Source organism: Lepisosteus oculatus, chromosome 22 (genome assembly GCF_040954835.1).
Source record: "Lepisosteus oculatus isolate fLepOcu1 chromosome 22, fLepOcu1.hap2, whole genome shotgun sequence".
In the NCBI taxonomy this organism is placed as follows: Eukaryota; Metazoa; Chordata; class Actinopteri; order Semionotiformes; family Lepisosteidae; genus Lepisosteus; species Lepisosteus oculatus.
In genome coordinates this window covers 6,799,953-6,825,989 of record NC_090717.1, presented here as the reverse complement: position 1 = coordinate 6,825,989, position 26,037 = coordinate 6,799,953, and the positions used below count along the sequence as shown (strand labels likewise).

At 38.8% G+C, this 26,037-nt stretch overlaps 2 protein-coding genes across 2 annotated transcripts in view; one reads left to right on the top strand and one right to left on the bottom strand.

The window, feature by feature from the left end:
• Nucleotides 1-26,037, top strand: part of LOC102689952 (glutathione hydrolase 1 proenzyme) — a 68,866-nt gene that overhangs the window by 4,085 nt on the left and 38,744 nt on the right. The window lies entirely within an intron of this gene.
• The window catches only part of lrrc75bb (leucine rich repeat containing 75Bb), a 46,828-nt gene that overhangs the window by 6,854 nt on the left and 13,937 nt on the right, over nucleotides 1-26,037 (bottom strand). The window contains exon 4 of the mRNA XM_006640224.3: nucleotides 23,899-24,011. Coding sequence (XP_006640287.2) covers nucleotides 23,899-24,011 — 113 coding nt within the window. The remainder of the gene's footprint in view (nucleotides 1-23,898; nucleotides 24,012-26,037) is intronic.

Here is a 26,037-nt window from a genome sequence, read left to right as displayed (position 1 = left end):
CTTGTGGTCATTTTACCTGCCACTGGCTGCTCTCTTCCTCTACCAGGAAAGTGCCTTTAGGTCACTGGTGCCAAGATTTATAATGCTATTGATTTTTAGGAGTGGGCCTCCATTAATGCCCTCTGTCACAGCCAGCCTCTAGGTAGAGCTTTGGTTTTCTTATAATATTTAGATTTTCTACTGCGCTCCACAAACATTTGCTGCTGCTTTCTACATGGTCTGGATTTTTTTTTACAGTTAATCCAACCACCACGTTTGCTACTGAAAGCACAAACTGGCATATGTCTGAAAGGAATATTAGACAATGAGCCAACGCAAATATCAATCATTGACGATTAAATTGCTTGGGGGAAAATGACAGTTCCATAATACATGCAAATGCATAATAAGATCTGAAGTAGGAAAAAAAAGCATTTCGGGACCTCTAGCTGTGCATATTATTACATCGTGTGTAAATGAAGGAATATTACCGGGCAAAGGAACATGTAGCCTCTGCATATTTTTCAGAAAAATGTGTAAAATACATTCTTGGCAATTTTCAGAAATTTCAATCTACGGTCAATACGTTTGGCCTGAAATTGTGCGTGGTGTTGAAAGCACCGGCAATTTACTGACTTGCTTCCTCTCCCTGCAATGCAATCTCTCTTCCCCTCTCAGCTGATCCGGAATTCACTTCATCACTGCTCGCTGACACACGTCGCCTTCGACCTCTTCCACTCCCACCCAGCTCGCCTTGTGTGATCGATACTGTATGTGCTTGCACTTAAGCTCAGGGTCTCTCTGTGCTTTCGTGGCCAGTAACATGACTGTGAGATCAATGCCGTCTGGAGCCACATGTCTGGAGCTCAGGGCATTTCCTGGATGTTCACTTTTGATAGATACTTATGCAGATGGAGGAGGCTTCTCTGTTCTGCTTCATCAAGTACAGTGGAGCTATTTATACTTTCAGTACCGCAAGCAGGCACCTTATCCTTCTGTTTCCCCACAGCCAGCTCTGCTGTTCCCTGTCCAGTTACCTTTTCTCATACACCTCTCCAGATGGGAGGAAAATGACTCCTCAGAACCTAGCTAGCTCTAACTACCCCTTCATAAGGCACATGCAGGGCCCAGCAAGTTCCCACACTGTACAGATATACTGTACTCTTTTACAAGGATTCTTAGGCCTTGTAACCTCACTGGCTTTCCTGCATGGCAGGAGACACAGGAGGATGGTGTGGAGATTTGCAGAGACGCACAAACACGACCAGCCAGGTTTCCTGGCCTTCGGTATTCTTGACCGCTGCAGCATCAACTCAAAAATGGCAGCAGAACCAAATCACAGCCTTAAGCTGCTGGATCACAACTCGATGTTTTATAGCAAAGGGGGGATTTGTAAGATTGATCACATATTTAAACTCTATTTTTCAAACCCAACAGAAACGCCCAAATAATAATAAAGACTTTTAGTTGAAAGAGAGAATTATGCTGTCCAGTTAAATAGAGTTCATTATACCACAACTGTATAGATCCTGCAGTGTCCTCTCCACTGTCTCCTCCCAGCACTGAAAGCACCAGGAAAGACACTAAAAGTCTCTACTACGATGGTAAAAACGGACTCATCTCCAAGTCACATTTTACTGTGGTTTCTATTTGCTATTGCTATCACAGTGTTCCCATCTCCATGGTGGATGAGTCTGGTAATAATATCAGATATCTGTAATGTTTTCCATAGAAGCAAGTTGTTTGATTTTTTTTTATGTTTTTGACAGTTTCTTGAATCTTATTATTTTTCTGAGAAATGAAATTGAATTGTTTCCGTTATTGAAATTCTTTAAAAAATATTTTAAAATTCCATCTGGTGAGAGCTGAGAACGGATATAACTAGTTGAAGTACAAAGTCAAGCTGTGAACTTCCTCAGTTTTCAGGCCATGACACTCAAGGTTCATGTTTTGCTGGAAAATAAGTCAAATCACCAGCTTGTTTGTAAAAGAACTGAAAGGCAAACTTGTGCCATGTTTACTGGGATGGGGAAACTGTAAGTGACTTGGCAGCAGCTGCAGTTGTTAAAGCACATTAGTGTGAAGTAGTATGGTTAATTCGGACTCTGGACTCCGGACGGGACATTTGTGAGTTCAAATCTGGGTGGACACTGCTATTCTAGTTTTTTAGCAAGATAGTTCACTCAGATTATTCCGGTAAAAAGGCAGCGTGGTGCTGCAGTGGTTCACATGGCTGCCTCGAAGTGCTGGGGCCCTGGGTTTAATTCCAGGGGATGCTATCTGAATGGAGTTTGCATGTTCTCCCCATGTTCACGTGGGTTTCTTCGAATTCTCCGGTTTTCTCCGACAGTCCAAAGACATGCCGGTAGACTTACGGGCCTCTGTAGAAAAAAAAAAAGTGGCGCTGGTGCGAGCGTGTGTGAGTTTGTGTCTGTGTGTTCCCTGAATCGGGTACAGGGTTTTCGAAAGTGATGTGATGCTTCAGCAAAATACCAGCTGTAAAAGGGGGTAGAAATGTAAGTTGCTTTGGATAAAGACATGCGTCAAATTGATGAATAAACAATTACAGCTAACCTCCTCAACACTGTAAGACGATTTGGATTAAAGCTTCAATGACATTTTTTAATGATGAAAATCCCTGTAAAAAACAATATGCTTCTGGGTTAAAATTGCTGCAGATCTTGAGGGCATCATTGTACAATACAGTATGTTATTTCCTCTGTTCCCTCTTGCAATAGTTCTGAGACTTGCAATGTCAATAGATTATGGGTTAATACAAAATGGTAACTGCATACTCATTTTACTTCTCTCTTTTTACTAAGGCCAAAATGTTTGAAAGTAAGTCTTTTTAGAAAAACATAAGCTTCTGGGTTTCCCAGCCTCTATTCAAGGAGACTATTCTCTCAGAAGCACAGAAAGACCATTTACAGAGCACAACACCCCATTCATGGTCACTTTATGGTCTTAAAATATATTTTTTATGATATAGTAGGTGCCAGATTGCACAACTCTATATTACAGTAAACTGGATGAGGAATGGTGGAGTGAATAAAATATGTTTGTAATTTGGCAGAAAAATAAAGTCAATACTGCCTTTGCCAAATTTGGGTTATGAAAGTTAAAAAAAACCCAATTTACTGAAGTCTGTGCTAATGTGAAACACAGGATTACAACATTTCCAAGTGCAATTATTGCTTAGGAATTGTGAAACAGTCAACCAGGGGATTTAGTATAACCTTAAACTCACAATTACAAGCAAGACAAAATTAAAATCTTATCTTTGGAAGGAAGGATAATATTCTGTATAATTAACTAACTTATTTGGCCAGAAGGCTTTGATCTCAATCCAGGCAAAAAATAAAGTATATCTGAATTTAAAGGGGCCTATGCTTGGTTCTATCTCAGGGAAACTCCAGATCAAGTAACATACAATGAAGCAAGACTCTGAGGTCTTGTAACACTGTATTAAGTTTATGCTGTTTTTCATTGCATCAGAAAGCAATATTCGGTAAAAAAAAAAAAGTTTGCTAGATTGTTTTACGATCTGCGTTACACACCGTTTTTGATTTCTGAGCAAAAGACATGCATTGTCCACTCACATTAATTACAAGGTCTAAAGTGAAATGTGGATTCTGATTAAACTGTAAAATGTCTTTTACAACTTCTCTTACAGCTGTCGCAAAGTAATACTGACATTCCTGTTATACCTGTTTCACCTGTTACTGCTGGATTTTGACAGATTTCTTTATTCATACAGCCCATGTACAGTATATTCCATGACAATACCTGCATGACAATATGGGAAATTGCTTTTCACATTTCTAAGCCACATCTCTTTCCTTATTTAAAATATATGTATCTACTTATTAACAATAAGTTAATAATTTCCTGGAAGCATTATTTCCAGATATGCTTTAGGGAAGGCTTACAAACAATCAGAAATAACTTAAAAATAAGAGCAGAAATAATGATGGATACATACAGCAGGCCCACGATCCTTAAAATATTTTTTCTGGGGTAGCAGTAAAGATCAAAGTTTCTGAGACAATGATTATAAATTAGTTTGGCATTGTGAACTCCAATTAAAGTCAATCTTTAGTTCCATAAATCTAACAACTAGATTTTCAACAGGACTGACACTGACTGGAGTGTATGCTGTTAATTAACGACAAAAAGTCTCTATTAAATACTATAATTACGCTATGTAAGATGATGGAATTTCAAAGGATGTCTGAATTCATTAAAGGGGTAGCAGAGAATTAAAAAGAAAATGTACTGAATGTAAGAATGTACTGGTAAAATCAACTGTTCTAAAAGTGCAACATTTTCCTCAACCTCAAATCTAAAGGAAAAAGAAACATATAGGATTATTTCTAAACAAAGTCAAATGCCAGTCTTACAAACGTCTTAAAAGAAGCCATAACTCATTTTTTGTCTAATTTATACTTTGAAATTATATTTTCTTCACAGAGTTGTGTTCTGATCATTCAGTAAGCGATAAGCACTCCAGGTGGTTTTTATCTAAGAACAATCTGGTACCTAAATAAACTCTGTGTGTTGTAATCCAGGAAATCTTTTTTAAACCTGAAAACGAGATTCAGTCTTATCAGAAGCTGAACCTTAGCCAACACACTCTTTGGAAAACATTCTTTTTTTTCCCCAGAAATAGGTATTTTCAGATAAAATCATTTGGGGGGGAGGGATTTAAATGTCCAAAGTCCAAATTTAATTCCCAATGTACTTTTTGTTGCAAGATAAACACTTAATATCAACAACAGCTACGACAATACCTAAGATCTAAGTTTCTTAATGACATATTCATCTAATGCACTAACCCAGGTGATTGTCACATGAAGCATACACCCTGCTGTGCATGTATGGTAAAGTATACTGTATATATTTATCAGTGGTGTGGGCCTTGAATACTTTAATATTATTCTGAATTTTGCTTTACTCTAGAGACTATTGCTTGGCTGATGCCATCGAGACAGTGCTAATCCTTTTCAGGAAAAAAAATCATTTTAGTCTTCTATTGACAAAAACCTTGAAGTCTGAAAGATAGCTTCCTTGCTGCTACTCTTACCCGACCCTCCAATGATGTGCTTGGAGTCACTAAAACGGGATAATCACCTTCACACATTTGTCCTAGAAGCCCTCTATGCTTCACGCACTTAGCAATGGGGGGCGATGCATTCCCGACATAGTGTGCTAAATATATTCCAGCCACATTAGCAGGTCCCATAATGCCTGCATCGTCTCAGGAAAGGTGGCAAAAGGGCTAATTCAATTTACTTATTAGCAGGAGAACATTGCTTGCACTGTAACTGCATAGTGTGGTGCAGCTTTCGCTCTTACAATCATGGTGATCTTGGAAAGACTACAGGCTTATTCAAAAACACTTTCAAGCACAGTTGCACACACATGTACCACCAATTAGCTAAATGTTACAAATACAGTAGCAAAAAACTTACAAGCATGGTAGCTGTTTAATCCTGATGGCCTTGAAAGAGGAAATCCTTATTTTATCTGTCAGGAAACTGGACAAAAGTAACTGTTCTTAATATTTTGAAACGTAACCCTGATCAGGAATAGATATTCTTCAAAGCCATTTAAAATCACAGCTTTCAAGATAAAAGCATATTATTTGTGATTGGGCCCAGAGATACATTCCCTGGTCTGCCATTTTATCTTGGAGTAGAGGAATTTTAAACTACAGAATTTTATATAAAGACATAATGGTTTCTGGACAGGTTTTATAGCGCAGACATATTGCACCCCTCAGTACAAATATTCAGCTAACACAGAAGAAAAGTAAAGTCTAATTAATGCATTGAAATGTGAAATGACCTGATGCCATTTCACCTTCTGTGGAACATGCAATTTATTACATACCATATTATAATGACAATTGCCATTTAATGTTTTAAATCCCCAAGGCTTGGGAATGAAGACCAACTGTTTCCTATTTGCATGAAGCAACAGGCCCTGGAATTGCTCAGTTCTTTGTAAATAGTAGGCATAACATTCTCCACCTACATCCTATGTGCAACACTGACCCAACATGAGATCTGAGAGGTTCTGGCCTGGCAGGTCTGGCAGTGAATAATATTCTGAATTTGCAAAAGCACATAGTGCACGTGTTGACAACAGCCTTCTGTTTGAGGCCGGAGCGGTGCCTCTGTGGCTAAGGATCTGCGCCTGTGGCTGGAAGGTTGCTGGTTCAAATCCTGCAGCCGGTAGAGGAATCCAACTCTGTTGGGCCCCTGAGCAAGGCCCTTAACCCCAAGTGCTCCAGGGGCGCCGTGTAAATGGCTGACCCTGCGCTCTGACCCCAAACTTCTCTCTCCCTGTCTGTGTACCTGTGTGTCTCATTGAGAGCAAGCTGGGGTATGCGAAAAAAACAAATTCCAAATGCAAGAAATTGTAGATGGCCAATAAAGTGACCTCTTCTCCTCTGTGTTACATTAAAACAATTATTTCTTATGCTGCTTTAGCCTGTCATTTCCTAATGATGAAGGTGTAGCTGAAATTTCAGAATTCGATGCAAACATGCCACCAGAGCCCTTACTGTGATCCCTCGTCTATACACCACAATGTCAAGAAGCATGTCCTCATTTTACCCCAATGTGAACCTAATAGAGTACTGCCAGCTGGGAATCTATTCTATCAGAGACTCTCATTCAATCCCCTCTTTTAACTCTCCCTTTTATTACTTCTGCCTTTTGTCTTTTTTTTCTATCAAGAAAGCCAAGAATCTCATCTTGGGTAACAAAAAAGGGTTTTAATAAGTTTTTGTACTGAAGCAGCCTTCTGATATCTGCTCGTCCCTCCCAAGGGTTTCATGCTCCATATAAAAAGCTCAACAACCTTACTTTGTGAGCGGGCACCCCAATTTCTTGACCCTTTGCAATGAGGCTCCAGTGTCAACCAACAGGGTTCTGTGGGGTTCACTGACCTGCCTCCTGCCCTATTGTTTTGTTGAATTCACACAATACAAATAGTCTGGTTTATGAGGAAAAAAGTAAAAAAATAAAAGCATATGCTCTGTGTGTACTCATTACTGTTGTTGCTTGTTCAAAGAACTCTAACAAGTTGGTCAGGTGAGACTTACCTTTCCTAAAGCCATATCTGATTTCCATATAGGCGATTTAGCTTTAACGATTGTTTCAATAACCTTACATGTAATAGAAGTCAGACATCTTGGTCTGCACGAACATGATTCAGTCACTCTTCTCATGGATGGGATTAGCAATCCTCCAGTCCCTGGTTACAACCCTCTGCCTTGAGCAATTGCTAGAAATGTCTTCTGAAGAAAATCTTGTTTTCTTGAGTAGAATTAGCAAAACACCAGTTCACCCTGGAGGTTTACCTTTATCTGAAATTATTCTAATACTTTCTGTCTTTACTATGCTGAAAGTCTTTAATGTACTTCCTGAGTGAAATACTTCATGAGTACATCTGCCATTTTCTGTTCATTGTCTAGAATTTTGCATTGTTGTAGTGATAATTTGCTAATTGATAATTTGATAATTTGCACTATTGGTTTGCTTGCTATTGTAGTAATGAAAGAACTTTTTAATATTTATTTCAGTCTCCACTGCAATATTCCTTTTAATTTCCCTCTTCCCATATCATTTTTCTTGTGCTTGCAATTCAGCAAACTACTTTTCCTTAAATGGATGTTTTTAATTATTTTATAAAGTGCTTTTTGTTTTTCCCTTGTATTTGTCCTAGTTTTTTTAACCATTTGCTGTTCCATTTGTGGCTTTTTATTAACTTGACTTTTGATTTATTTGTTCTGTACTTTAAGCAGAAACTGTTTAATTTGTTACCATCCATTTTGCACTGACTTCATATCTACAGTATCCTACTGATTTTACTATTCTTAAACTGTGTCACATTCTTTCAGCAAGTCTCCTTTCCAGAAATGATCAACTTTTTCTCTGGAACCAACCAGTTTTTCATTAACCATATCTGCCATTTTGAGTTTCTGCTACTGATATTGTCCTTACTGAGATTTAAGATTGTCCTTACTGAGGAAAGCAGAAGAGCAAACCAGCCTTATTCTGAAGTCTCAGAGACACTGGAGTTTCTCTTCAATCCACGGTCAAAGTAACAGTGATCCGGACCTTGAAAAAACAACCTGTTTGGCTCATACTCCATGTAACACAAATGTCAATATCTTAAGAAATGAAGTCTGAACTGGCATTCACAAAACACTGATTAGAATCACAGATAGGTTTCTCCTGTGAAAGTTTGGCTCATACGTAAAACTAACAAGCCTGCTCCAAGACAGACCAGAGCCTTGATCAAGTGATTCACACACAGCCTTCAGTAAATGTCAGAAAAATAGCAAAAAAAAAAGAAACTTTCCAAACAGAGTGTCTTCTCTAGGGAGCCCTCCCCCCCCCAAAAAAAGAAAATGGAAGTTCATGGTCCAAGGGACTTGATACAGCTACTCTGTGAGACAGAAAGCAATTTTCACTATAAACCCAGCACTCAGCTGTGACAACCTCTGCAATTACCACCTCCGCTGATTAATACTAACATTTCAAAACAATTGCTGCTAACATCCCGCCTCCCCGTTTCCCAAAAAACACCATCCCCGGAGCCCCAGTCCCCAGCTCATCTTAGTAATAAAGAAATAAAGGCCAATTCTCTGGCCGAGTGTCTCCCAGGGATGAACAAAGTCCTCCATCCTTGTAAAAAAAAAACAAAAAAAAAAAAACTTTCTTTTTTTTTTTACTGCTTTACATTACGAGTATGCCCGGGACACAGTCACCTCTACAGCTTGTGCTTTCAATCAGTCACTCTCCTGTCTGTGACTGCAGAGCGCAATCTGTCCAAGGAAAGAAAGCAAAGCGGCAGTCAACGCCCTCGCAAGAATGCTTTCTCCCAAGGACGGTCTTTCGCTCTTCTTACGCAGGATGTAGAAGTGTGTGTGTAACTACAGAAACAGTCACGTTTTACAGCTACTATAAACCACAGGGTCCATATCTAGGTTGCTTTTACTTAAGTTATAATTAGTCCTAATTAAAACGAGATGATTTTTTGCGTCTTGTTGTCTTGCGACATGTCAAAAAATGTCGAAAAAGACCTCCAACTCAAGACATTCAAATTAAATAACTAAAATCAAAATACCTCTGTTTAAAGCACGAGTCTATTTAAGGTAACTTGTTAGGACCAAAAAAAAAAAACTTTGATAGCGGCCCGAAAGCCAAAACAGGATGCAGAGAAGCATGCAAGAGCTTTTACGGTGCCGTCAGTGATGGTATTCTGAGCACACTCATTTATTATATCGAGTTTTGACACATTCAGACATGTGTCAGTGTGCATTAATTAGCAGTAGCTGGACTACTGCCGGCACAAGACAAGTGACTGGAATGGTATGGGGCTGTCTGCCATTTAACTCTAGCAATCCTGTGCACGAGTTCGTTTGCAGGGGTTGGCCTTGCAGAAAAGGGCAGAAGGACAGGCCTTGCAGAATCCTGCTCCATAGCTTTTGGATCAATTTCATGTGGTACCAATGGCAGCTTTTTGTACTGGTGTAACTGGTAGTGCAATCACACAACACAAATCAAATACATGTACTGTAGATATTTTTTGTATCAGTTTAACTTCACATGCCCTTCTTTGCAAATATGCTCAAAATAAAGTACCATCTATCTCCTGTTGCAGGGTGAGATACAAGCCTGTAACTAGGAAAACCTGACATGGCTCAGACTGTAGCACAACGGGAGCCTTATTTCCATGTCCATATACTGTATAATTCACATCCATTTCTGATTGGTGTCAGCAATAATATTTTTAATGTTTAAGAATGCTGTGACCTTTCACATGTTTTTATATATTTTATAATCTAGCAAGCATCTTCAGTTACATTATTTAACTCTTATGTCCCCCTTATGGGATTAAATATGTTATATGGAAATGCAGCAAACTGGAGTGAATTCTAACAAATATCACTTAACTTACAGAGCACCAGGATTGCTTGAAAGTGAGAAAAAACTCTAAATAGGTTAAATACAGATATAAGATGGTTTAAATTAGGCATTTTCAGGCTTTAGTTATACCGTATATTAATGAGTAACCATTTTTTGTTTTGTTTTTTTTGTAAAAGGAGATTGAGTTACAGTAGCATTACAAAATATTTCCGAAGATACAGTATGTATGTTATGTACCGTATTTAAAACAAAAACAAAATTGGACTTGTTTCTGTTTTGTAATGGTAAAGATGCATTTATTTTACTAAGCAGGCATACTGTATATGAATAAATATTTTTTTTTCCATTTTGTCTCCTAAAACAACACTATTTTATGCTCCTGTCACTCACAACATTAGGCAGGCAGGTTATGTTTTTTAGGACATGAATGTTTAAGCAGTCTTCCCATATATAATTTACTTATTGTAAACCTGTTAAACTATAAACAGAGGGAAAAGCCTATAATGATGGTCCCTATTTTCTCTATAGGCACACCACTCTCTCTATATTATATATTAGTAACTGATTTTTCCACTAGCATAATTAGGCCGATGGCAGCTTTTAACCTTTTTGATTTTTTTCTTTTTCAGGATTTTATGCTTTAATGTTTTCTTGAATGAGTACACACATATTCGCTTTGAAGGGGTTAAAACTGAGCTCCACTTCAAAGCTGTAGAGTGGTTTAATTTTTTTTGATGGGCTTGTTTATATTCCTACTCTGCAAAAGTCAGAAAGAAACTGCTCATGCATGTGTTGCTATGCGTCTCTGACTGCGAAGACTTGAATGTAAAAAACTGCATTAAAAAGTTTGCAACTCTGTGCAGGCTTGTGGAACTATGGAAGGTTTCAAAAGCCTTTAGGATGCTCTGCAATGAGACAATGGTGTGCAGCTGCTGTTATAAAAAAGCAAGGATTACAAATCTGCCCCTGTATGTGTTGGCAGGAGTAAGAATGAACTTCAGCTTAGTACAGGAAGTGTTTCAATCACAAATGTTCACAGTAATGGACAGTACTGGTCCAGAAGGGCCAGTGTGTCTGCAGGTTTTCTGGGTTTCTTTAAAGCAGCAGCACCTTAGGAGATGGCAGAAATTGGTGCCATTAAGTCATAAACCAGGCTTCTAATGTATACACTTCCAGAGATACAGTATTACAAAATGTTTTAGGGAGCATCATACCAGGCAGAAATTGACTCTATGTGCAGTGGCAACAAAGTGTTCAGGCACTGATAAGTCAATTTGTGTCATTAAAGCTGAGATGGAATGAAATGTTGCAGACACACCATCCTTTAAATACCAGGAGCTCTGATCTGCTGCCAATTTTTCAGGGAGCAGCTCAGGGGCATTGTCACATCATAAATGTCACAAGCATGCTGGGACAGGTTTCCCACACACCTGAACAAGACCTCCTTTGGGTTCCCAAAGGAAGTAGTTCCCCTGTGAAACAGTATCTTCTCCAAGTAACTTGTTGTCTACAGTCCACATAAAACTACAAAAGATTATATGATAAAGCTGAGGGTATACAATTTTAAAATTATTACATTGGTGTTTTATGATCCATTCACCCACCCTATAAAAAGCCTGTGCTCGACAAAAGAATGCAATATGATACGTATTATACAATATGAATGTATCCTAATTGTTTAACAACTTGCACAAAGAAAATGAAAGTGTCAGTATCAAAATCTACCAAATAAACTACGCTAAAATAACTGCAATAAACAGCGAAAGAGTGTTCTGACATCTTAGTGCATCATGAAAGAAATGCTATCAGTGAAATTAAATCAGAGGCCATTGCAAAGTACGGTCTCAATACAAAGAAGCTGCCAGGCAGACTTTGAGAAGTGCATGGCACATGATGAAAATACACTTTCTGCAGTTCGAGATACAATACTTTCTTTTTTAACTGCATTCTTTCAGCTCTCCAAAGAGAAGCACATGTTGCTTTTGCACAGAAACAAGGTGCACCCTACTCAAAATAGTCCTGATCCTTGGCTATGTGTTCTGTGTGCAGAAAAACAGCGTATTATTAAGGCAGCTTAAAACAGTGACCCCTATGAGCACTGTGCATGTCAGACATTCCCTCTGTCCCCTGAATCCTCCAAGAGAGAAGCCCTGCAAGGCATACTGCACCTCATTAATATGCACACTGGGTACAGCCCAGGAGTGTTTCTGGAGCCATCTGCCTTGCAGAGCAGCTGTTCAGTACCTACACTGTTCATGCCACGTCTGTCCAAGAGATGACACTCAGACTGCCCTGATAGCGATGAGCGCCTCCAAGCTGCACTTCTAAAGAAACTCAAATACAGATGCTTAATATACACAATAAAATTAATATCTTTATGGTATGAAGGTGGAAAAATTCCAGTTTGTTTCTTCTTGCAAGGGAAACACTACTCTTATGCTATTTCATAACATGGGCTTTGGATACTGCATTCATTTGGAAATACTGTATTTATATCTGGACACAGTACTCATTCGGAAAGAGAACCCCTTTTGGAAGGCTCTTGATTGTAGGGCTGCGGAACTGACCTAGTAGCATAATTGTAGGGACATGCTAGTAGCATAACTGATTACCATTCAATTGGTTTTACACTGCTTTCTTCCAAAAATCAACCTAATGCTTCCTTATTGGATGAGGTGTAGAATTGTGTGTGATAATTGCAAGGTTTTGCTTCAACAGTTAGGTTAGCACAATTGGACATAATGAATCAGCAGTTAAAACAAAACCACTAGTTTATTTTAGTTTGAATCAGCCACCTACCAAGGCATCACTTTATGTTTACTAACTGACAAGAGCCTTTTTGTGGGTCATCTATCAGTCGAGAAAATCAATATTTTGTGCTAATACAAAACGTTCCTATAACCATTGTAGTACATTTTAGTGTCATATTTTTAATGCTATTCCCTGTAGCTGTAGTATCATAGCATGTACAATCAATAGGTCAGGAAGCTCGGGATGCTTCCAAGATGCCCCAAAAGAGTATTTCATAAAGATGCACACTATGTGGCATAACAAACAGCTTCCCTGGCTTGTCAACTGACATTGTACACCTGGCACACAATGCTCTTTATCAGCATTGAAGTTTACAATGCCTGACCAATACATGGCGATAACGGAGATCCAGACACATTTACCTACATTTCTTATGCTGTGCAGTCAGCGAATGCCAATTAACAGAAACACTGCACAGACAACAAACTCCTAAACATTATCCTCAAGGGGACAACAAGAGCGGCCAAAAAAAAAAATGAATCTGCTGCAATTCCCTGCTCACAAGCAAGCAATTATGGAACTGCCAAGCGCTTTTCGGTTCTTCAGAGCTCACTGCCTCATTGAGCCGTGCCACTCGACTTCAGCACGAAAGCGAGGGCAATGATCATGCAGTATTCATGGGTAATAATTATGCTTCTATGCAGGTTTCTTGTATTTGAGCTGAGACATTAAAAAAAATCCCCCGGGTTTGTTCAGTTACGGTGACTTAAAGCCCAAGGAGCATGAAAATAACATTTCTCTGTACTCATTTTCAACTTTGCAAAGTTTAATGTATTCTTCTTGCTGGAATTGGACTCTCGTTGCTTTAGTCTTTAAGGCAAAACATCTGTTGAGGAGAGGCTCTTCACTTGCTGTTCCTTGGCCTCTTATGTGCCTGATTTCACAATGGCCAAGGCCAAGGGAGCTGCAGGACATGTGGTCTTCACAGATAAGAGGTATACCTCTCTCTGTCTAGTTTGACAGATCATTGCACACAGTCCAGTATTCCCCCTCCAGTCCCTTGGTATAAGTAGCAATGATCTGTGCTTTCATGAAAAATTCAAAAGGCCATGTTACAGCTGTGTTTGTGGTTGGTCCTTTATGTGCTTGGTTTTGTGCTTCATACATATAATCTATGTCATGGCTGCACATGCTGCTTTGGTTGTGGACTCTAAATGTCATGATTGAGAAAGTGAGCAACGTCCTAGACTTGCGTAGGGACTGCATTTGCCAGTCATTCCTCTCATGACTGGTGATCCACCACAGTAATCACACACACTGGGAGGCCCGCTCAATTTAGAAATGATGTTTGTTGGCCAGATGAACCTTTGAAAAATGATATAGCTACAGCATGTCTCTGCATGTTAATGCAATGTGGACCATCAGTATTTATGATCAAAACCAGTTTTGAAAAAAGCAATTATTCAGTCTCAACTAAAATTGTGACTTGTCATTAGGCGTCTTTCCCCATGTGTCCAGACTTCCACTTTTCAAGTTTTCATCACATCCTCCGAAGGGATGTAAAATCCTCTGAAATGAAGTCAATGCAAAGCAATGCTGTGTAGTAAAATGTTACATTTTAAAGGCATTGCAAGCTCTGCTAAATGCACAGTGCTGGGATTTCTATCACCTCTTTGAATGGGGAAAACACACCTGAGTGAGAAGTGGCCCAGGGATCTTTTGAGTAAATGAATTTCTGATGGAGTGTATGAAGGCATGAGTGAGATTAGCATCGCAGCAGACACAGATAACCCTGCAGATGGAGGCAACCCAGCCATCGGAATCCATATCTGTGTGAATGCAGTCGCTGTTCAGTGACCTTCTTTAATATCCTGTGGTATCAAAAGGATACAAAGGCTGACAGATAGAACTTGTGCATTAATATCCATTTTCAGTGATCTACAAAAAAAATTCAAATATATGTAGGAGCATCATGTTGAAATTCTACAAAATTATGAAGTGTAAAAATTATTTGATAAATATTTATGAAGTAGAGGATATTATTAATGAAAAGGGAGAATTTCTTCAAGTCAATAAATTGCCAGGCTTGCTCATTCTTCTTTCAGAATAAGAATTGGCATTTAAAGGGCACAATGTGTCCAGAGTAGTACTATTATCGACTAGAGCAACATTATTATTAATAAAAAATAACCAATCTAATTTTTCAGTAAATATATATGTTTTAATACTACATGTAAGATTTTAGAACAAACTATTGCTTTACATACTCTTGCACCGTTCGTGAGCTGAATAGATCATAAATATACTCTATGGTACAGTGATGTCTTACGTGTTTCAATAAAAACATTACATCTATACTTATAATCATATTATGTTGAAACATATCAATATTGTGTATGAAATATTTTGTTGTATACTTATGTAGTGTATTGTATCAAACATTTATGCTAGGGCATTAGAAAGCATAAGCGCATAAAAAGAGTTTAGAAATGAAAGGTTGTCGTTCGGCCCTGTTATTAGAATATGCAGAACACCACTCCTTTTCTCCCATTATTCAATGCCCAGGTAGGTTACTTGTGCCTTATTAAGGTGTTCTGAACCCGTAGCTCACACTAGAAATTCAATGATGTTGACTGATCTATTTACACACAGGCCGGTCTTTGGAAGGCACCAAACAAGTAAGAGAGAAAGCTCTCATTGATCGTGAAACCTTTGCGAAGGTGAAAAACCCAGCACAACACTACACCAAATTCCTGTGTGCAGCTCCAGTCAGCACCATTGAATTTCTTGTGCGAGTACCAATCCCTTTCTCCAGAAAGCCAAAATTCTCGCTGGGTGAACCTCATCATAGAACACAGTCTTATCACTGACAGTCAGTCACTCAGTTGACCTTGTGACTGTATCTCTTCTTCATCAAAACAAAACAAAACATTGGGTTGTTCTTGTCACGGCACAATTTGTGTTTTGCTTTAATTCTTCTGCACACAAGAGTGATCTTAATCGCTATAAGATCCTGACTGAAAGTTAAGTCTCTTATCAAGGCTTAGATGAAAGTGCATTAAGACTGATTTGATTTACTTTATAAGACATGTGGCACACTAAGTACCAACTGCGAGGAAACCACTCATTTAATAACATGAAAGGACAGGAGAAAGGTAGCAGTGGAGATAGCATTTGTGATTAATGAAACTGAACTGCTAAATTTGTGCGCTATAACAAAATGCGACCTGAAATAAAGTGCAGTATTAGGTGGCTGTCAAAAATATTCATCAACAGAATTTTTGGTACAGGCAGTAAAGAAATAAATGGCAGGTCTCTTTGACACTGGGCATTGATGAAACGCCTATTGAATTTTTTTTAGATCTTATATAACCTGCAAAAACATTTTCCATTCTGTTCTCACTATTGACAGCCTGTAATGATTTTTGTATTGAGAAGGATACTGGAATGGGCTTTACACAAGAACATGGAAAAGGTTACAAACTAGAGAAGGCCATTCGTCCCATCTAGACCAGTTGGTAGTGAACAGTAGATTGATCTCATCCAGCTGTTTCTTGAAAGAAGCCAGAGTATCAGCTTCCACAACATGGCGGGCTACTGATGCACCATGCAGTCAGTATACATGTAAGAAGGTTAAGTAAGGAAGCAATTAAGTCATGATAACAATAACTTTGACGCGAGAGCGAACCAGCAGTTAAAGATGCTCGCTCGAGAACTCGTGAGGTCTCTGATCCTGGGGGCGTGGGTTCGAGCCTGGGTCATGGTACTAGCCAAGAGGCATAGGAGCCTCTCCTTCAAACAGGGCTGAGCTGTCTGTGCCCTGTTGAGCTGTAGGAGGAGTTCGGAGAATGAGCTCTCCTCGCTCTCTCCCACGCGAGCTTGCGAGGTGAGACCAAACACACAACTGGCTGTTCCAAAACCAGGTCGGAGTAACGGGAAAAAAAGTGGTGACTCTAAATTTCCAAAGTGCTTCCCCCTTGAAAAGAGGCGTTCATCCACAAAATGTCAAGACAAATGTCACATTTCTGCAACTGAAACGCAGTTCCTTTTTTCATAATCCGGCTTTCCCATTTCTTTTTTAATCTGTACTATTTTAGATAATTGTTACTAGAATCAAATTACTAGACTAAAACAATAACCTTTTAATCTTAAGTGGTTCTATGAAATTGCTCACTTAAACTTGTCAACTGTCCCATGCATCTGAGTGCCTAGCAATTTAGAGTTTTGCTTTTAGACTGCTATAGCTAATAGGGCAGCTGCAATAGATTAACACTCTAGAAAATTAAATATATTAAGAACACATGAGTATTTGATTTAATAATAATCACCTTTTTGTAGTACTGTAACAGTAAGATGTGTCTGTCTCAGTCTCACTAAATAATGATAAAAAGCATGCTGGCTTCAGGGTCAAAACCGTATAATATAGGAAAAGCGAAGAGTTCATCCATTGAAAGTCATCACATAAAGATGCCTGCACCCCAAAAAGAGAGAAAATGCACTTAACAGACAAACTTAAGTTTTTAACTGAATCAGGAACGTTCAAATGTGAGTATTTACAGACACTCCAGACTACAGACATGCTGATTATTGGAAAATAATGAACCAACTGAATAACAAGAAGACCATACAGTTACTGTTTCCAACATACATGACTTACGTCTTTTATTTGATTGTTGGTAAGATGGTTGGTAAAAGGTGCAGGAGAGCTGGTTTTCTAGAAGATAAGACTTTAAAGAACTGAAGTGTGAAAGATGATAATGGCAGCTACAATAGGAATCCCTTCTTGCATATAATGAAAAGTCAATGAATGAGACTAATAAGACCTAATAAGAATTTCTGTTCAGAAAGGTACAGTCCAGCTATGTCCTTTTTATATCAATTGCACGTGATCTTTTTACATTGCAGTAACTACTATAGATTTTGCAGCACTGGATATGAGATATGCCATCAGCCTATACCAGGCAATTAAATCTGGTATTTAAGAAGCTCTTTTTAAGTAAGTGGTCTTTGAATTTGTGCTTTACTTAGTAACTGTGCTACTAAATAGACAGTAAAAGAATAAAAGCGTGTCTGAAAGAATTTGGATTGTAACACTGTTTTACAAGGAAGTCCGTTTCATTTTAAACACTTTCAGAGCAAAATACTGCTGCCCAAAGCAAGATGCTTGCTTAAACTGGGAATAGCACTTCCCAGATTTTTCTTCAGGACACTTGAACTGATTTCACATACTGAGTCAGAGCGAAATGTCACAAGGAGACAGGGGAGCTGACATGCTGCATTAGATGAAACCTAACCTGGCCTACTGAACGCCGTCGGTCTCTCGGGTCTGAATCGGCTCTCTTCTGGTAAGGAGACATAGGAGTCACGGGATGTGGTCTTCAGCAAACACATGCATGAGAGGGGAAAAAAAGCAACCTAATGCATCCTGCGGCTGGCCAGCCAGCCTGAATTAAAAGTACGACGAATGTAGGTCAGGCTTTTTGCCGCCTGATAATACGATAGTCTGTTGCCAGGCCAAATTCACATATCAAAACCAAGCAAGGCGAGGACTGCAGGACAGTAAAAGGTCATGTAAAGACTGTAAAAGGGATGAGCTGGAAAGCACACACACAGCAAGAAGACCTTAGAAGAAGACACTATTCCATTTCCCAAACCTGGCTTAGGCTTGTATTCATTTCAGGTGCTCAGCAGAACCAGTGATGTGTTCGGAATGTGCACTCTTCAGTTTATTCATGTAAGCCATGGGGGGAAAAAAAAAACTAAATTGTGTTACACCGTGTATGGAAAGCAGAATTTGAGATGGAGTGAAACCTACAATTCAAGCTGGTCCGTAAACTTCATAATGCAACACATAACTTCAGTGCCGCAGCAGACTTCAGGTCATTTCAAGTACAAAGTACTCATGTAGTCTCAACGCCACTGTACACAGCTTCCAGGGGTGTCTCAGTCCTTAATGCACAAAACTGGACTGCAGCCTCCAAATTCTTAAGACCCTGGCAATCTAATTGCAGCGCACCTACTGTAGGTAAACACAAATCCTGCAATCTGTGCTTCTGTTACCATGTCACTAGATTTGGGTTTGGTTTAAAATATCTTTAGAGCTATGAGATGCCAGGAGTATCCAGGGGATACTCAATGGGCTATTAAATATAGGAAGTACTAAATTATTCTTATTTCTTATGGATTTGTTTTTAACACGTCAAGGTGCTATGAAAAATAAAAGTTTATTATTAATAGCAGTAGATAAGAAATGGCCAGCTACAGTATAGTTAGAGTATATATTTATGCTTGTTCTGTTTATCTGTTGTTGTTTTTGCTAGTGTCACCCAGCAACAAAGTAAAAACTAACAACTGCCAAAAGGGAGAGGGCAGATGTACACAACAGAATGTAGTATTTCAAAAGTCATAGGGTGCCCACATTTAACCGTTACCTGGAAACATCTTTTCTGTCTTATCATCTTAAGTAAAGCAATTCAGCTGCTGCATAGTGGTTGTGTACCATGTTATCATAATGTGTTAATGACCTATTCTAGATTTTAAAGGAAAAGCAAATAGCACGAGCAGATATATAATAAACATACTATTTTCCTCAGTTACAATTTCTTGAAATGTAATATATATTCTGAGATTTTAAGTCTGTAAACATTTAAGCCAAATGAAGGGTTTGCTAAGTTTCCTGCTCACTATAACAACTTTGGAGTGAGGGAAACCACAATTTTCAGGAAAAGTTAATATCCATAGATTTAGACAGCTATATTTCCTGATTCTTGTGTTCATGTCTGCCAGGGAAGGTTTCAAGACTGCCACTTTACCAAGTGTCAGTCAGACCAGAGTCTGGCAATACATCTGTCTCTGTGTAATTGAATATTATTAATGGGATACCCAATAGCAGTGTATGTGACTGAACAGATTTCTCTGAATATCTCCAGGAACACAGACAAATTTCTCAGTACTGCTCTGGCATTACTGACAGTCAAATATCCTTTTGGATACAGAACAAGGCGCAAAGACAGTTGTTAAAATGTCTCCTTGCTAGGTGGTAGGGTAGATCTAAGCTCTCCTTTTTGATTACAACCACCCTGAGCTCGTCAGACTGTAATTTTCAGTTGTGTGAGCATAGCTAATTTTGTGATTCTTGTTCTTCCATATATGATGTCCACTAGTATGTAATTTCTAGCTCCAGACTGATACAAAAGTCAAGCTATAATTTTGAACTGAATTGATTGTGGCATTAAACTGAACTACATTTTACCATTAAACTGGCTCGGAATTAATAGCGAGACTTGACTGATTTCATTCTTTCAGATCAATTTTTTTTAATTCAGTCTTTCCAGCGCAATATTATACAGTATAACTCGTCCACTTCTTATTTTTCTATGCATTTCACGGAGAGCCGTTCTTAAAAATTATGGCATTTTCAATCTTTGCGCCACAAGCTTCAGACTCGCACTGTATTTTTTTTTATTAGTGGTCAATTCATTTTTGTGTCTTATAAGTGAAAAGTGGATCTAAATTCTTTTATACATTTTCTTGTTCTTTTGTTAGATTTTCTTAATAACTGATGGTTTTATGCGAGTCGTTCTTTATTCAAATATGATTATTTCCAACTATATCAATTTCTTAACTTATGGGTAGCTTTGTACTCTAAATAGTGTCTATTTGAAGAGCCTATTTGTGATGAACCAAGACAAAAGAAGTAGTCAGCTTCTTTCTCCTTTGAAAGCTGCATCTAGGCTTCTAAGAAATGCATGGTGTGCACCAGTTTATTGATTTCTATATTTGTTTTCCTCCCAGGGAGAATTTCTAGATCTAAAGAAAATCCCTAGATCTCACATACATGATAGCCAGTGAAAAAAGGTTATTCTTTTATTCGTGACAGCCAAGGTTTGATGAGACTGCGCTGTTGAACTGATGCCAAAAGCTTTCAGTTCAGTGTGAGGACAGAGTGCCATGTGCATCGCATTGCAATGATAAATGATACATTGCGTGTTCCTGTAATTACTGCAGTAGTTCCACGAGCCATGTAGCAACTGGAAGAATGTCTGCAAGATATTAATCACTACATTGACTTGGGCCCTCAAACAGGAGGCTGTTCTACTGGTGGTTTTGAAAGGAAAAAAAACAGGAGCAGAGAGAAGGGAGCTCCTGCTTGCATGTGAAAGAAACCAGACCATGGAAGCCATGTTTTACTGTCTGACAGAAGACAAAACGAATAAGACAGAGTCATTTTCTCTCTGAATACATCTCTTCTCCTGCTTCCTGCACGCCTGCGGTGAAATAAGGAAAACACAAGAATTCTGTGGATTAATAAGGTTTTAATAATGATTAAACGTGTTATCGTAAGACTGAATCGTTCTGCAGTTCAAAGCTGCAGTCACTCCAGCTGAATAATTTACCGTTTCCAGGGCCAACTGCACCCCCCCGCCTCCACCCCTAACCCCTCAACTGTACATTCAAACTTCATAGGAGAAAGATCCAGAATCTTTAGTCTGTCTGCTGCAGTAACCAATGGCAACACATTAGTTAATGCAACAGGCCTCTCTGCATTTCACTTTTTATTTTCAAATAAGCCTCTGTACCAGAGAGATCAAAGAAACACGGACTAGAATTCCACAGTAACATGAATTGACCTCCAGTTCAGTTCTCCATTTCCATTGAAAGAATTCTAATTAGACGGTGCCTTGTGTTTGCACAGAACAAACCTGAATCCAGTAAGCTCTAGATCTCACTGTGGACAAGTACGCACAGTCCATTCCTGTAGTCTTTCCTGAAGCTCACTATATACGCTCAACAAGACAGCTAATGTGAAAGACATGCAAAAAAAAAACCCTGACAGAAGCCTACCAAATTAAAATGAACTGTCGTGACACCGAGAAAATCTCTGCAGGTGAAACAAAGCAAGTCACGAAATACAACTGACATAAAGACAGCCTGGCCTTGAGCTTCACTCATGACCTAACAGAAGTTCACATAGAAGGTTGACAATATTCCCACTCATACAACTGTGTAGGAACACTAGATAATTACACACTGTTACACTTATTTAACTGGAGGAACTCGGGTGTCACTTTTCCATCAAAGTATGTAAACATGTTGGAAACAGTAACACAGGAAAACTGATATTCAGAAACATCAGAGCCATCAGATGCCCTTCATCTACTTTCTCCCCTTCCTCAATCTCCTGGTTCTGAAACCCGCTTATGAATTCTGTAATCCCCTTTACTTGACTGAATTATATGATGGCAACTTTCACACACAGCACTGTTCACAAGAAGACAGGACACTATGTTCCTTAGTCCCTCAAACACTCAAAGTCATTTTCCCTGCTAACTGCTAGTCTCAAGGTAAATTTAACAAGACGTCCTTTGTAAACATTTGTACGGTAATCGCTTGCTACATGAGTTTTCATTTATATGAGAAATAATACAGTAATTCCTGCCTATTGTTTTCATTTAAAAAGCAGATTTTCACTCTTACAAGCTGGGCTCTAACAAAGCATTGTTGAGATTCTATTTTTCTCACATCTTCTTGGGTGAGGAATTTTTTGCATTTTATTTTTATTATTTATAATAAAGGCTTGACTGTGTTAAGTGCGTATAGTACAGGACAGTACCTAATGTTTATGCATTTGCTAAGAACTGCCATGAAGTTACTGCTGTACTGTACCCTAAATGAGTTGGAGTGTTACTGTTTCCCTGCCTGTCGTTTGTGCATCAGCCAACGACTTTAAGCATGTTAGTCAGATAATTAGCCAGGGATGTTATTGCTTTCACACTTAGGTACTGTTCTGTGCTATATTAAGGTGAGCGCTGGTGATTGAAAGAACATTTTTGAGTTCTGGAACCACACAGAGTTTGCAATGTGGAAAATAACGGAAATCCAATTTCCGTTTCACGCGTTTTCAGCCTACAAGCAGTTTTTGAGGAGCAAATGAAGCTCATACAAGGAGCAGTTACTGTCCTTCAATTTTATTTCTCTACTGTAGTGGTACTGGACTTCTGTCGTTTTGAGAGAAAATGAGAGTCATAATGTAGAGGGAATAATGTCAGAGTGTGGCATGTTTGTCTTATATTTATAACTATATTCAGGCAGTGCTCGCCAACCCTTGTATCTAGGGACCCATAAAGCAAAAAGGATCAACAAGTTATTAACTTACAAGAGAGAAGAGTCCACATTTATATTGGCTGATTTAGCCAGCAACTTCAACACTGAAAATGCTTGTACAATCACAGAATTAAAATCATAATAAGCTGGCAGATTCAGAGAGGAAGCCTCTGCAGGTAATAGTCATTGTTTATCTACAAATGCTCTCCAATGCATTTATTAGACTGTAACCAACAGCGATTACACCTACCTTATTATCTTTAAAGAAATGATTAAACTCAGCTCTTTTGTAGTTTCTATGCTAAAGTTCTCTGGATGTATTCTGAAATTACCAAGTAAACCTCTTTTCTTTGTATGAGGATTAATGCACATCCATAAAATCGATGAGATATTATAATTGACGATGTAAGTGTACTCTTGAAGTATTATCACTTGAGGGAGAAACTGATTTTTAACTAAAAATACTAAACCCAGCTAAGTATATTCTTACACTGGTATAAAGACTTCTTTCAATGTAAGACTGCTTAGAGCACAAAACCCAAAGAAAATTGAGCATGCTTTGTGATATTCTACCTAGAGTTGTCTTGCCAGCAGTAATATGCAGTACACTGGAGGAACTACACACAAAACTTATAGAGTCTATAACTGAGAGACATGTATACATATTATACCTTCCTTTAAATTTTCCCTTAAATTTAAAAACAGTTAAAAAAACATACCTTTAGTTATGTTTAGTTTAGTTTTCTTTCCTGTACTGGAAAAAAATGTCTCAGACGCCAACTCACAACACTTTGTCACTGAGATGGCTTGCTGGTACTGTTAATAAACATTGTCACAGAAATTGTTTACTACATTTGCTGCCAAGTATTTAACTTATCCTTTCTTTAACCCCGCTTGGACTAACGCAGGGCATGATTCTATGTAAAGCACCTTGCGTCAAAAGTCATTAAGATCGGCATCACCCACCTGCACTGCAATCTGCTCTTTAGGCGAGATGGAGAAACAAGTTTTGGACTCAGACAGAGGTTCTATAAATAAGCACACCTCCTGGTTATTCTTTTGGCGAGTAGTCTTGACTCACGGGGGGATGGTCTAATAAAAGAAGGGATTATGCGCTCACCAGGCTTGTGACTTCCTGCGCGGCATGCTCTGACGGAGCCACTTGGAGTGAGGGGTCAGATGGTAAATCAGCTGTCGGCATATCTTATCGGAGGACTTCGAGGGGTCCAGCTCCTGCAAGAAAAGCCGAGACCAGTGGTTAGATAAAAAAAAAACTATTGTTCGTGGTTTTGCTCATCCATCCAGGTGGATGCTGCACACTGGTGGTGGTGGAGGGGATTTCCCATTACCTGTAAAGCGCTTTGAGTGGAGTGTCCAGAAAAGCGCTATATAAGTGTAACCAATTAATTATTATTATTATTATTATTACTACTTTTATACATTTCTTCTTCTAATTCAGGGTTGCAGGGGAACTGGAGCCTATCCCAGCAAGCAACAGCCACAAGGCAAAACACAACATGGACGGGACGCCGGCCCATCACAGGGCACACACAGACACATCAACTCACAGCAGGGGCAATTTTCCCACCAGCACGTCTTTCGACTGTAGGAGGAAACCCATGCAAATGTTGGGAGAACGTACAAACTCCATACAGATAGCACTCTAGGTCCAGAATTGAACCCAGGGCCCCAGCTCTGAGAGGCAGCAATGCTAACAACTGTGCCACCATGCCTACCCGTTTACAATTTCATTAAAAATAGAAATCCGTTTAAGATATAATTCAGAACATAAGTACGCAGACACAAACCTAGGAGTTTTCAAAGTTAACTATTGTGATCAAAAGTTTATTTTCATTAGAGATACCAATTGAGCCTTGTTATAAATTATTACATTCATTAATATACAGTATTGCACTTATACTGCATGCCCAAAACTCTTATTGCAAACAAAAGATCTTATTAAAGAGCTGGTTTCTTGCCATTATTGCCTGTAGTGCTCAGGAAAGTGACCCTTTGCTTTAGTTATGGAACAACACACTGGATCACAAATATGTAGTGGCCTTCAGATTGCACCCTAGCTTTGAATAAATCATGTCCTTTCCCACGTTTTTGGCTACACTTTTAAATGTCATGGTCCTCTTTTCATAATGTCTGTCGAGCTGAAGACGCCACCATAATTAATTCCTGTCCAAAGCTCTAACTTATTCTCTTCAAAACAAACAGGAAAGAGGCTTGAATATGATCAATGAAAAGATGTGTTTTCTCTAGCCCTTTTCTTTTTTATAGAACTCTGTAGCCTAAAAGCAATTACTACACAACACAATAAAATACAATTTAGCCTTCTTCCTATCTGTCGCATTCTTTAAAGGGATTGAATTTAGCCAAGCAAACTAAATCGAATTACCATGAACAACACAACCCAACCAAGGCAATTAAATAAAACTACCAGTACATCGTAACAATTAACCATTCATGCTCGGTTCCCCCGATACCTTAAAATCTGAACAGTTTCAGCCCTTTGCTTGTGTTTATACAGTATATACACATTGGTCATAAAATGAAATGTGCAACAAACACACCAGGATATTGTGAGGAAAATGGCAACATATTTTTTGTAGCAGATGAACTGACATTTTATTGAACAGATAAGGTAAACTCATTACACAGATTAACATTTCTTAATCTTGCTTTACACCGGATTACAGATGCTGTTTTGTGGGATCTCTTGTAGGTTGGATAACCATGTGCCTGTTCCCTGAACTCTAAGCCTTAGATGCCACTTATCATCCCATCTTATCTCACTAAAGCTCAGTGGGTTTCAGGTCAATTGAGCAGTGTTTCCTCAGCACTGTTGTCACATTCTCATCTCACAAAAGGGCTGTTCATCTCACATAAGCAGCTTGAATACATGCGTTGCTCTGCTGGAAGGTTGTCACACGAGAGTGAACCCACAAGAGGGGCAACAAGTTAGTACCTGGTTCTTGATCTATTAGTTGCTGTGCAGTCTAGTTGCCTTCAATCACTTCATGTGAAGTTCTGTGGCAACTAGACACTCCTGCCCAGACTATTCCCACTGGGATAAATAATGGGAGATGTTGTGATTTATGGTCTCCCAGATCATGGGCTATCTTTCACAGACTGTGTGTGACTATAACATTTTGCCAGATTAGAAGCTGCTGGGTTTGAACGCCCAACACTGCAAGTGTCAGTGCCCTGTATCAGCACAAAGGCATGCTCTTGACAAGCGGGGCACATCATT